Genomic DNA, 12,500 nt, shown 5'->3' on the forward strand with positions numbered 1-12,500 from the left:
CATTATTTGGAATTATATAGCGTGATTATTGGAGGAGAGGAATACACCAGCAGCTCGGGATACTCACAGGTACTTCTTGTTCTCGTAGACGTCATGCAGCTTCAGGACGTGAGGGTGCTCGATCAGCTTCAGGATGGCAATCTCTCGTTCCACCTGAGTGAGAGGAGAGATGGGGGAGAGAAGGGAGGGAGAGAGACACGCAGAAAAAGAGAGGGGTTAAGGGATGGAAAGATTGTGAGAGAGAGAGAGAGAGAGAGAGAGAGAGAGAGAGGGAGATAGGGAGAGAGAGAGAGAGAGAATTAGTTAGTTAATAATTCTTATTCAGGGTGGAAGAGGCTCAGGATGTACAGCGGGAATTGGATCGGTTGCTGGTTCAATACCCGGCTCCTCCTGGCTAAGTGCGGAGGTGTCCCTGGGCAAGGAGGCTCAGCCTATCTTCCCAGATGAGCTGGCTTGAGTCTTGCATGGCACGTTCAATTCACAACTGCTGCAATCCTTCCTTAAAAAGATACTCACAACCTCACGTCTGCACCAAACACAACCTCAAACACCTCTTGAGTTTGAAAACAGTGAGGACCCGAAGACATCGTCTCGAACAGAGATACTGAGGGGAAGGGAAAGCGTGTATATCATGAAACTGACCACAAAGCAGAAATAAAGAGAGAGCGAGAGAGAGAGAGAGAGAGAGAGGGAGAGGGACAAAAGGCTCAGCTACTACGTGTTAATCAACAGCCAAAAGGAAAGTGGCAGCCTCACCGCACCCTCCTTCCTGAAGAAAAACAGATTAATTTACACCCTGTGTGAGGTGCCTTGGCGAGAGGTTGGGGAGAACAGTGTCCTCTGACAGAGAACCAATCTACACTCCACACCACACCGCACACACTCTGCCCGGCTGATATTACAGCATAAGCAGTCGTTTATCCCTCAATATGCTGCGCTTCCAAATGAATGATCATAATCCAGAGATTGATTCAAAGGATGATATGAAAATTAAGATTTAATAGGGTTGATTTCAAAGTGTATTAAGCATGCTGCCTCGATTTCCATCCCCATCTCTACAGTACTGAAATCTCTGGACCAGTACTGGACAGCAAAATCAAGAAGAAGGGAGGCCAAATTGTTGACAGATGCTTTTCAGGCCCTGGTTCAATTAAAAACGGAAAAACACGGATGCATGGACGCTTATCTACAAGTATACTAATATATCATTCTAATTATAGATTATAAATGTAAATTATCACGTTCTGTTTATTTTTTATAAGAACGAATAAATATTAAAGAACAAGTGCTTTTAGTAGTTACAATGCTAGATGCTGTATCGGTATAAACTTGGTATCGGCCGTTACTCAAGTTCAGGAATCATAATGGTATCGGAGCATCTCTAAACACGCCCAATGAAATAAGAGTATTAGCACACTGCGCCTGCCTCCAACCTGCACCAAAGTGTCTGAGGAAGTATCCTCCTGCAGTCACTCCAACACTTGGACTGAAGCTAACGCCCTGACACGTGAGGGAAACCACAGCAGGGAAACCGTTGAGGAAACACACAGAAGTGTCTTCACGCCTGCCTGGGAGCCCTGAGAAGAGCTCCACGCTATTCCTGGAGACAACGGCGACTTCCACCGGGGGAACCGACGAGATCACTTCAGATTCACGTCAACATCACCGTCATGTAGAGGCTGCCCCCGGGGGAGAGAATCCAGTAGTGGGGTAAGTGGCAGGAAGTAGGACAGGAAGTACCCGAGTAAACAAAGTCCAAGTCTCACCCTAGAGCACCTCCTCCTCTCCCCTCCTCCCCTGCGCCAATCCCCCCCCCCCCCACTGCGACACCGCGGTACATCTTTATCTTCCAAAAGAGCCGGGCAGACTGAACAGCTATCTCTGCCGTCGCCTCTCCTGTCAATTCCATTCTTTCTGCCTCCGTTGCCACGGCGCCTTTCGCTTCGCCTTTGTGTCAGGCACGAGGGGTCCTGGGCACTCACAAGTGAGCTGGAGTCAGCGGCGGTGGCTCTGCACTGGCAGCAGCGCGACCGCCAGCCAGTGTGTTGTTGTCAGAGTGGAGCACGACTGCTTGCTCGACTGGGCATGAAATCAGGCAACCCTCCTTGGAGTGTTCCTCGCTTTCCTTTCTTTTTATTGTATTTCTTCATATCGGGATAAAAGGCTCCCTGATTCGACATGAAACAAAGTCATTGCAACGCTTTTATTGAGGCAACATATCGCAATTTTACCGTCATGAGTTGATATATCTACGGAATAAGGACTGGGATGATAATCATTAATGATGCATATGTATTGAGACCCATTACTCTGTATATCAGAACACAGTGAGACGGTCTGGAGCAACAAGCAGCAACTGTTCTCCCCAATAAATAAAAGATCTGCCTTGTTTGAGGGAGGATGCGCTGTTGTTAAATCCTAATCCTCCGGAGCACCACTTTTGTCTACAAGTGTTATTTACAAGATACCAAACAAACAGTTGGTCTGCATGCATAATGTATGCAGGAGAAAGTTATCTAACACACACAGATCCTCTTTTCACTTTTCATCGAGGAAGGAGTTCTGCGTATTCCTATACGTTTGCCACGTATAGGATATACACTCACGCACGCATGCATTCACGCATGCACACACACACACACACATGTATATGCCTGACTGAAACCGATGCGGGCCGTGTACGGGATTGAGACGTTACTTCTCCTACGAAATAATAAAAATAGATCCGGGGTTATCCTTGCAAAAAACCAAAAGCTAATTCTCAACCCAGAACAGAATGAGCTGCTGAGTGCACTGCGAGACTGAAAAAGAGTGCAAGCTTAGCTTTAGGTATCACAGGGACTAACAGCTGGGGCTAATCACGGCTAATCCCTCCGCTAATGAGCGTTATCGGAACCACCACACAGCGGCACTAGCTCACCTGCGGCCCTGCTAGCAGCTAGCTAGCCGCTACCTGGGGCAGAGCGCAAGGTATCACAGCTTAGCCTTAGGTATCACAGGGAATAACAGCTGGGGCTAATCACGGCTAATCCCTTCCGCTAATAAGCGTCACTAGCTCACCTGCGGCCCCGGTAGCAAATAGCAGCTAGCTAGCTAGCTGGCGGCGGGGGCTAATGCCACCCGTGTCACCGGTAGCTGAGCCGCGGAAATGTGAGCTATAGCTCAGGAGCTAGCGACCCCCGCTAAGCTTCCTTTAAGCTCTGTCTGCATGTTAATTGAAATGAGAGAAATTAGCTTTAGTGCGCCAAGACACGACTGTTATGTAGCTCATCAACTCAGTGATGAGATTAGTTCATGAGTCGCCGAGGCGTGGGCCTGACTTCCAAGTCCTTAACTCCCGCTCGGACACTTGTTCCAAACAATTCTAAGCAAAATGAGTGCACACTTATCCAAAATGGGTTTTGAAATTGATAGAAGACAGCTTGAGGGCATTTTTGGGGAATTGTTTTTGCATCTACTGTGCGTCGTCGCGGCGTTAAAGGATGACCGCCACAGACTCAGCTTATCAGCCGCTGAACGGATTGGCTGAGGCCCAGCCTTGAAGGACGTGCATGAACACACAAGGCAAGCCAAACACCTGTTTTGTTAAACACACTGGGGCACACAGGCATACACACACTCACACACTAAAACACACACACAGACACACTCAGACACAGAGGCGCACACACACACACACACACACACACGTTCAAACACAAACACACGCTGAAACATACTAACACACACACGCTCAGACATACACAAACATACACACAAACACTTTACCATACAAATACACACAAACGTGCAAACACACATACACACACACACACACACATGCTCAAACACACACATACATACCAAACACATACACACACACACACACAAATAGATTTCCAATTTGCTATAGTGTCCCTCGTTTCATTCAGTATATCTCTCCCTCTCCATAAGCCAAACCCAGCAGGAGGATGTTTGTCAGCAGGGTGGCAGGTGCCTCTCTTGGCTGGCTTCCTGTGAGTGGCACCCGCTCCATCTCATTATCTCCCAGCATCTGTGAGCCTGGACATGCTGCTCACCTTTAATATCCCCCTCGCTGAGGCTTGTATCAGGTGTTTATTAACAGCAGCCTCTCGGACACCCACCGCTGGCACACACACGGGGACACATGCACGTTTGGCTCGTATAGGATGGACACTCACACACGCACACACAATTGTGTTGAAACATGAAAGTTTGGCATGTATAGCATACACACACACACACATGAACGTCTGGCGCGTACAGGATCTGCACACACACGCACACACACACACAAACCTACACACACACACACACACACACACACACACGTACAAATGCATGTTTGGCACACACAGGATATACACACATACACTCACAAGCGGCCTACTTCCGTGTCTTCCTACTGTGTGCTCTGCGTTGTTCGCTGTAAGTGTGTTGCACAGCACTAAACTCCAGAGAATCAATGAGCACCACAGGTAGGTGGGGGTTAGGGTTGAGGGTGGGGGTTCGGGGGGGGGGGGGGGGGGGGGGGGGGGGGGGGGGGGGTACAGTCCGTTCCGATCACAAAGCACAACCCCGGCCGCCGCCGACGGACACAAATCCTAATTGGTTATCGAGCCGGGGGATCATTTGTGTTGCAGATTATGGTGGAAGCCATTAGCAGAGCGCTCAGTACAGGACTCCTGGGCAGCAGGAAGGGATCTCTGGGGTCCGTCCAATCAGAGGCTCGTCCTGTCTGGCCCGCCACATCGCATACGGGTGGGCCGGTAAGCCTGTGAAGTGGTGCAGGGCGCCATGAAATACCTTCTGTCCATCGCCGCCGCGAGGCCGGCTCTAATTAACTTCCACAAGTTGCCACCTTTCAGCGAGTAGTCCCAGAAGTGGAAGTATGGGTGTTGGAGGTGTGTCTTTGGGGAACGTGGAAGGTCCCGGGTTCGATCCCCCGTGTTTGCGGTTCACCTGACTCTGCCTAGCCCCCCCCCCCCCCCTCCCTTACTCTCCTAAAAATACCCCTCTTACAAACTAATTGTATGTTGTACGTCCTGGAACTTAAAAATAGTACTTAGCATTGTGTAGCGTCTTATCCTAGCTATCTTTGTTGTAAACAGGGAATGGGTTAACCTAGAGATTGTTAATATTGTTAGAACCTCCTTACTGTACCAACAGCGATATATATTGTTCTTTCTCTTTCTTCTGACAAATGTACTTATTGTAAGTCACTTTGGATGCATGAATGCCCGAAATGTAAAACGTAAATGTACGCGGTGTCCATGAGCAAATTGCCCCAAACCTCGTACCTGATTCTAAATTACACTGAACTCACAGTAAGGGGCTTTTGCTTAAACAGAAAAACAACTAAATAAGAAATACCAAAGCTAAACGCTCGCATCCTTCAGGATGACCTTCATCCTTCAGGGTGACCTTCATCATTCAGGGTGACCTCCATCCTTCAGAGTGACCTTTATACTCAGGGCGACCTTCATCAGTGGTGGGCGCAGGTTCCTCGAGTGTGAAAGATGGATAAGGCGGCGCGACTGTGGCCATATCTACTGTTAATTCATTACCACACTACATTTCTGGCTTTGGGGCTCAATTATTTGGACCATTTGTGGTTTTAGCACCGCATGGAACGACATCGCCCAGGGCGACAGCCCTCTGACCGGCAGACCGGCGTGACCAATAGCAGGCCGGTGTAATGACTGGGGGGCGACGCCCCCTTCAGCTGCACTAAAGCAATTTAGCTACGCAGGGCGGGGGGGGGGCAGGTAAAGATTGCATGCCGTCATGCGCGCGAGATCAATTTCATGGATGTGAGAAGAGGAAATGAATCAGGGTAGCGGGCTGCTAGTTATCTTCTCCTTCCATAAAGCGCCTGCGTTCACCTCATTATCACCATGTGTTGCTATAATCAGCAATCGATTGTGAGCACGTGTTCGACATGATTGCTCATTTTAAACAGATGAGTGAGGTCTGTTTTGATCGAAACCAAAGGCGAGTGTAACTGTACGTCGCGATACGTCTTGTTTCACCCGCGTATGAATCACGGCGTCCTGCTCGTAATATCGGGGTCGGTTTTTAAAAGCGCAAACATAATTTGATTATTTTTCAGTGTAAACCTGGCACATCGTCACGTGTGCACGAAGGCAAGCAGAGCCCGTGCACTCCGTATTAAATCCCGTTATTAATGTTATATTATATTAAAAACCAACAGCAGCGTCTGTCTCATCGTGGGACCCCGAGGAACCACCTGCTGTTGCTCTAAATTAAAAAGCCGCTGAACACTTTTCATCACGGAGGATTTGATTTGGATGTTGTTGTGTTAGATTATATATCTAATGCAATTCATTATTTCTCATTACGGAGTCATTTGCAGGTCCAGGAGGCTTGGTGTCCCTGGGCCCGACGCCGGCCACAACTGGGCTGGGAAAACGGGAGAGGAGCACTGGAAGGAGCACTGGGAGAGAGAGGGAGGGAGGGAGGGAGGGAGGGAGGGAGGGAGGGAGGGGGGGAGGAAGGGAGGGGGGCAGGGAGGAAGAGAGGAAGAGAACTGGGAGGACCACTGGGAGGGAGGGAGGGAGGGAGGGGAACACTGGGAGGACCACTGGGAGGAGGGAAGGGAGATGGGGAGGTGGGGAGGGAGAGAGAGAGAGGAACAACTGGGAGGGAGAGCGGGAGGGTGGGAGGGGAGTTGGGCAGGGACAGAGGGGTGGGAGTTGGTCTATATGGCCGAATCAAGCATGCAGCCCATTGTGTAGGCTTCGCGACCTCAGCTCTTCACTGTACGGACCAAGTAGCAAACGATTAGCTGTCGTCCCGATCCCTGTTGCTCTACGCCGGGACCCCACATTGACCAGAGGACGCCGATCAGATGCGAGCCCCCCGGCTACAGAGACACTCCCCCATTAGATTCATGTCACACATGTCACGGCACCGACGAGCTGTTCCGCGTCTTCAGAGGAAAGGGGAAAACACCGGATCACAGCCCCTGTCACGGTTCCCATCCCCGGCCCGAGATCTCTGGCTCTAACTCATTTAGCCCTCTGTCCCTCTCTCCGTCTATGTTACCCTTCCCTTCACAGAGCCAGAAGGAAAACAGACATATCTGTCCCCTCCCCTCGGAGGGGGACGCAGGCGCGCTCCCTTGATATTGCGATCAGGGATCAAAGTGGCCGTGACAGGCGTCCGGGCCGGTTCAGAGAACGCTATGTATTCACCCGCCGTCGCTGGGCTAGCTTGTTTCATCGTACACTACACCCGACGACAACAGCTAATGAATGAGTGGAATATAAAGTAGGAAACACAGAAGCCTATCATGTGGACTATTTGGTTTGGTAGCAAGATAGTCAGCGACAGGAATCAAGGCAAAAGAAAAACCTGAAGACGTTGTAAGAATACAATAGAGTAGAACAGGTGTGTGACTGTCCCAAGGGGGAGTTTTTCCTGCACATGCAGGAAAGAAAATTCAAAGATTGAGGGCATCAAACAAATAGCGAAACACAGAAACAAATCCACTAGCAACCCTATAGACAACATACCACCACTATACAAGACACACAAATACATAGAAGAAACTCAATCTAATCAATTAAATTCATTAAATTCAAAGAACTGTGTGGGTCATTGTGTGTGTGTATGTGTGTGTGTATGTGTGTGTGTGTGTGTGTGTGTGTGTGTGTGTGTGTGTGTGTGTGTGTGTGTCTGTGTGGGTCTGTGTGTGTGTGTGTTTCCGTGAGCGTGTATGAGTGTGTATGTGTGTAAAACATTCACTGAGAACAAATAACTGGTATTTTTCCTTTTGGAACCTCGTTCACATGGTTAGTGTGTGTGTGTATGTGTGTATCTGTCTAACAGGACATGTGAGAGAGACAAGAACCAAATGTTTAAGCAGGGTGACTGTAAAATGTGGTCCAAGGTCCACCCAGGGGTTTAACACCGTCACAGAGACCAGAACTACAGGAGGGTCTGGTGGAGGTCAGGACCATGTTGTAATGGCACGCCTGGTTTTTTAACTTTTTGTTGAGTAAAGTGACCTTAGGAAGTGATGGTTCGAGCTAGAGGGAACAGGAGAGATGAAAAAAGAGAGACGGCTTAAATTCTCATTTGAGAGATTGAGGAGAGATGAAAGCAAGTGGGGGGGGAGGGGCTGGGAGACGGGGGGGTGCAGGGGGCAGGCGCTGGGGAACGGATTCAGTCAGCTCTTTATCCACACGGGCCGATGACTTGTGAACACACGTTGACACACACACACAGCCAAGCAGGAGCACAATGCAAACAAAGACACAGAGATACACACACCAAACACACGTGAACACACACCCATGCACGCACATGCACATACACACACACACACACAGACAAACAGACACACAATCCAAACACCGAGACCCACACAAACAAACACACAGATACACAGAACGCACACACACTCACACAGGGTTTGTTATGTACTCATGGATGTGTATTTTACTAAACATGTCTGTTTGTGAGTGAAATTGGAGGAGCAATTTCGGTAGAGTAAAGAGAAAGTTAATTACGTCAGCTTAGCGTCGCATTAAGGTGCTTCACATCAGGATTCTAAAGGTATAATTATGCGTATTATCATCATGCAGCAGTATGTAAAGGTATAATTAAGGTATTATTATTATTTTGCTGAACGTAAGCAGGGGTGTGTGTATGTGTGTATGGGTGTGAGTGTTTTGGCTTGCTTATGTGCGTAGTACCATGCGTCTGAGTGTGGACTCTCCAATCCTTCATGTGTAGCAGAGACAATATCAGGGTTTTCCCTCATCCAAATGGGTTCGGAACACACGATGCAGGAAAATAATTCATGGAGATTTTCTTGGTTCAATATAAGAGAGAAACAGTTGACTGCTTGTCCTTTGCCCTCTCAAACGATGTCCAATAAAGCATTCTGAATCAAAGACTGCTTCTCTTTTTCCGTGAATTAAAGCGCCTAAATGTGTGTATCTCAGAACCACACACTCAATCCCTCACTCCTCAGCCCTTCTTGAATAGATTGACGTTAGCTGCCTCGTGAATTAAATGTAAAAATATATTTGAAATGCATAGTTATCGACGCGCCGATCAACGAGTGACAGGATTCATTATGTGTGTGTACGTTCAATCAGTCCACTCTGAACACAAAGCAAGCTCCGCCCTCTGGCAATGAGGTCACCTCAGAGTCAAGGTCGTCCAGCCAACCAGAGATCTTTGTTTCGAGACCCCAGAACCTGGATGGACGGTCCTGGCGTGCAGGTTTTTTGTTTAAGTACTACATGGAAACACATGCATTGATGAGCCTGAATCAATAAATGAGATAAGAAGTGCTTAGAACTGTTGGAGCCTAACGTACAGGACAGTAGTCACAATTAAAAAGAGATTAATAAGTACTACCAAATACTACAAAAGTTATACAGAAAATATGTCTATATGTATATTCAGTTAGAAGTAGAATTTAAGATGGCCATTTTTAATATACATGATCAAATGTATCTTTGATAGATAATATTAAGTGACAATATTTGAAACAGCTGAATGTCTATGTGTTTGGGGCCGGCTGTACATATACTGACTGTGGAAAGGGAGAGGCCGTGGGTTTCGTGTACCTCTGAAATCCATTTGTGTGGAAGAGAAAGGAAAAAGGGTGACAGAAATATTTGTTATAACACTTCCAGCTGAGCCTGTCCCACTGAGAATCAGATTGAACGCACAGAAATACCCATTGTGTATTTATTTATGATACTATCCTGCCATTGTTATCTCTCTCTCCCTCTCCCCCTCTCCCCCTCTCTCTCTCTCTCTCTCTCTCAGCACAGACCATGTCATCGCTCTCTCTTTGTTCCACAATGTGTTCATTAGAGTCACACAAATACACACACAGACACAAACACACATACACACACACACAGACACAAACACACACATATACACAAACACACACGCACACAACCCAGCATGAGCATTGCAGGGAGTGCTGATAATCACCGTATCAGTCATTCTCCCCCACATGGGGAGCCTGATCAATGACAGCGACACATCGATCGATCCAAAGGACTCCGGGCTGAATCACTGTGACTTGTTCACTGGTTTCTTTATCTCCGTCTACATCTCTCCCTCTCCCTCCTGGACGCTTTATCCTCTGGCTTTCACTTCCCCTTTCTGTCGCCGTCTCCCTCTTTCCCTCCCACACCCACTCTCCCCCTCCATCATGCTGTCTCTCTAATCATCCCTGTGACGTGTGTGTCCGTGTGTCTGTCTGTCCGTCCGTCTATCACTCGCTCCCACGCCAGAGCCCGTCTGTCCAGGCCAACACACCCCGCGTCCCCGGATGACTTTGCGGACATCGTGTTGGTTAATGACAGCCCAAGGTCAAAGGTCACCACTGGCCTCCCCCCCCCCCCCCCCCCCCCCCTCCTCCCCCTCTTCTTTGACAGCTTTGGCAAGGTCGTAGCTAGGTCACCCATTCCATCACGCCCGTGTGCGTGAATTATGAGAGGAAAGCCGCCATGGGGGGTCCCAGTCCAAGGGGGAGGGGATTAGGGGACGGGGTACCTCAGGAAGGGGGAGGAGAGTTAATGTGACCTTGCACTGGGAGGAGGAGGAGGGGTGGATAAGAGGAGAGGAAGATGGACTCCTTGTGCTGCCCTACGGGAGCAGGTACATGAACCTAAGATAAGAAAAGGCTCGCTTCAGGCTTGAGACCAGCGGCCCTGAACAGCCTGAGACCTTAACCATATCAGCCCTAAACAGACTGAAACACTCAACCATATCAGCCCTAAACAGCCTGAAACACTTAACCATAGCAGACCTAAACAGCCTGAAACACTCAACCATATCAGCCCTAAACAGCCTGAAACACTTAACCATAGCAGACCTAACCAGCCTGAGACGGTAACCACAGCAGCCATAAACAGCCTGACTCTCTGTAACCATAGCAGACCTAAACAGCCTGATACCCGTAGCCAAAGCAACCCTGAACATGGTGACTTGCTGACCGATGAGCCTTGTTCTTATGTTGCTTTGTCTGTCTCTATTGTGAGCTTCTGTGTTACCCTTTATGTAGCGTACTGTTGGTTTCTGCCTTTGATGGAAGGTTTTCTGGAGAATAATCGACCAGCTCATCTACTACTCGACAGAGGGGCACATTATCACATTGACAGATGAAGTGTGTTGCTCTGGTGATCCATAGAAAGGCCCGGCCTGATGGGGGGGGTGTGCACCAGGTGCCCAGAGTATCCCAGTGCATTTCCCAGCCCACCCATCGCTTGCTGCAGGTACATGTCAGGGTTTGGCTCTGGTTAAGGGAGAGATAATGGATGGCTTTGAGAGGAGCACCACACACTGGGGCGGGATGGAGAGGATTTCTGGGCACCGTCAGACAAAACCCATTGTTGGCAACAGTGTGTGTGTGTGTGTGTATGCGTGTGTGTGTGTGTGTGTGTGTGTGTTTGTGCGTGTGTGTGTGTGTATGTGTGTACCACACCTTCACTGAGAACAATGGTATTAGGGGGACATCTCGCAGTACGTTTCATAAAGTTGCCAGTACACCACCACTGCCAGTATATTAACAAAGGCTGAGAATGCTTTCATTTGTTCTGAATATTGTTGCTATTGTCACCCTCATCACATTGATCCTACAAGTTACAACAGGATCTTCAATGGTCTCTGATGAAAAATCGATAATACGTAAAGAACAATAATAATGAAGAAAGCGGTATCAAGGTAATAATCACACCATGTCCACAATGCCTCACTCTCCGCCCATGTGCAGCCATAGAGCTGCTCTGGGTAAAGGTCATTTTTCCACAGCAACCCGATTCAAAGAGCAAGAAACACAATAATACACAGACCGAGATGAACGGGTAAACCCGGGCTCTCTGGTGGCATTTAAGGGGGGGGGGGGGTACGGTAAATAATAGGAGAGTGAATGAAGTTGAGATCACAGAAGCTAAAGCATCCAGGCTTGTCTGTGATGCTGCACTGAATAAACAAAAGAAAGAAACAAATCAGAAGTTAGTTCGGAAGTTCTTTTGCTCGTCTACAGCTGCGAGTGTGTGTGTCTGTGTGTGTGTGTGTGCGTGTGTTTGTGTGTGTGTGTGTTTGTGTGTGTGTTCATGTCGTCACTCATGAGGAAGGCGGCGGGCTGGTGTGTATTAATACACATACCTCAGCCCCACCACCAGCAGGCTGCTGACGTTCACACACACAGCCTGCCCTGTGACACAGCAGGCTGATCAATAGGCTGAAGGCGGCTGGTCGATTCTCCACCCTCCGTGGGTCAGGAAGCATGGGACTCCCTCAACAAGCCCTGGAATATTGACCTCTGGTAGGGGCCAGGGAACTGGAAGGAAATGGGCCCTTAAAAGCTGGCTCGGAAAGTTAGACTCTGAGCTGAGTTTGTTAACTTAAGAAGTGAGGGAGCACTAATGGCATGTGTCTGCCACATAAGAGGAATAAACATGAAACATAAAAAGAGATGCATACAGTAGCTGCAAGAG

The 12,500-nt window shown here is 48.6% G+C and overlaps 1 protein-coding gene across 1 annotated transcript in view; it reads right to left on the bottom strand.

Moving 5' to 3' along the window:
• Nucleotides 1-12,500, bottom strand: part of brsk2a (BR serine/threonine kinase 2a) — a 152,923-nt gene that overhangs the window by 50,988 nt on the left and 89,435 nt on the right. The window contains exon 3 of the mRNA XM_079743012.1: nt 68-153. Within this exon, the coding sequence (XP_079599138.1) occupies nt 68-153 (86 nt within the window). The remainder of the gene's footprint in view (nt 1-67; nt 154-12,500) is intronic.

Source organism: Pollachius pollachius, assembly GCF_949987615.1.
Source record: "Pollachius pollachius genome assembly, chromosome: 9".
NCBI lineage: Eukaryota > Metazoa > Chordata > Actinopteri > Gadiformes > Gadidae > Pollachius > Pollachius pollachius.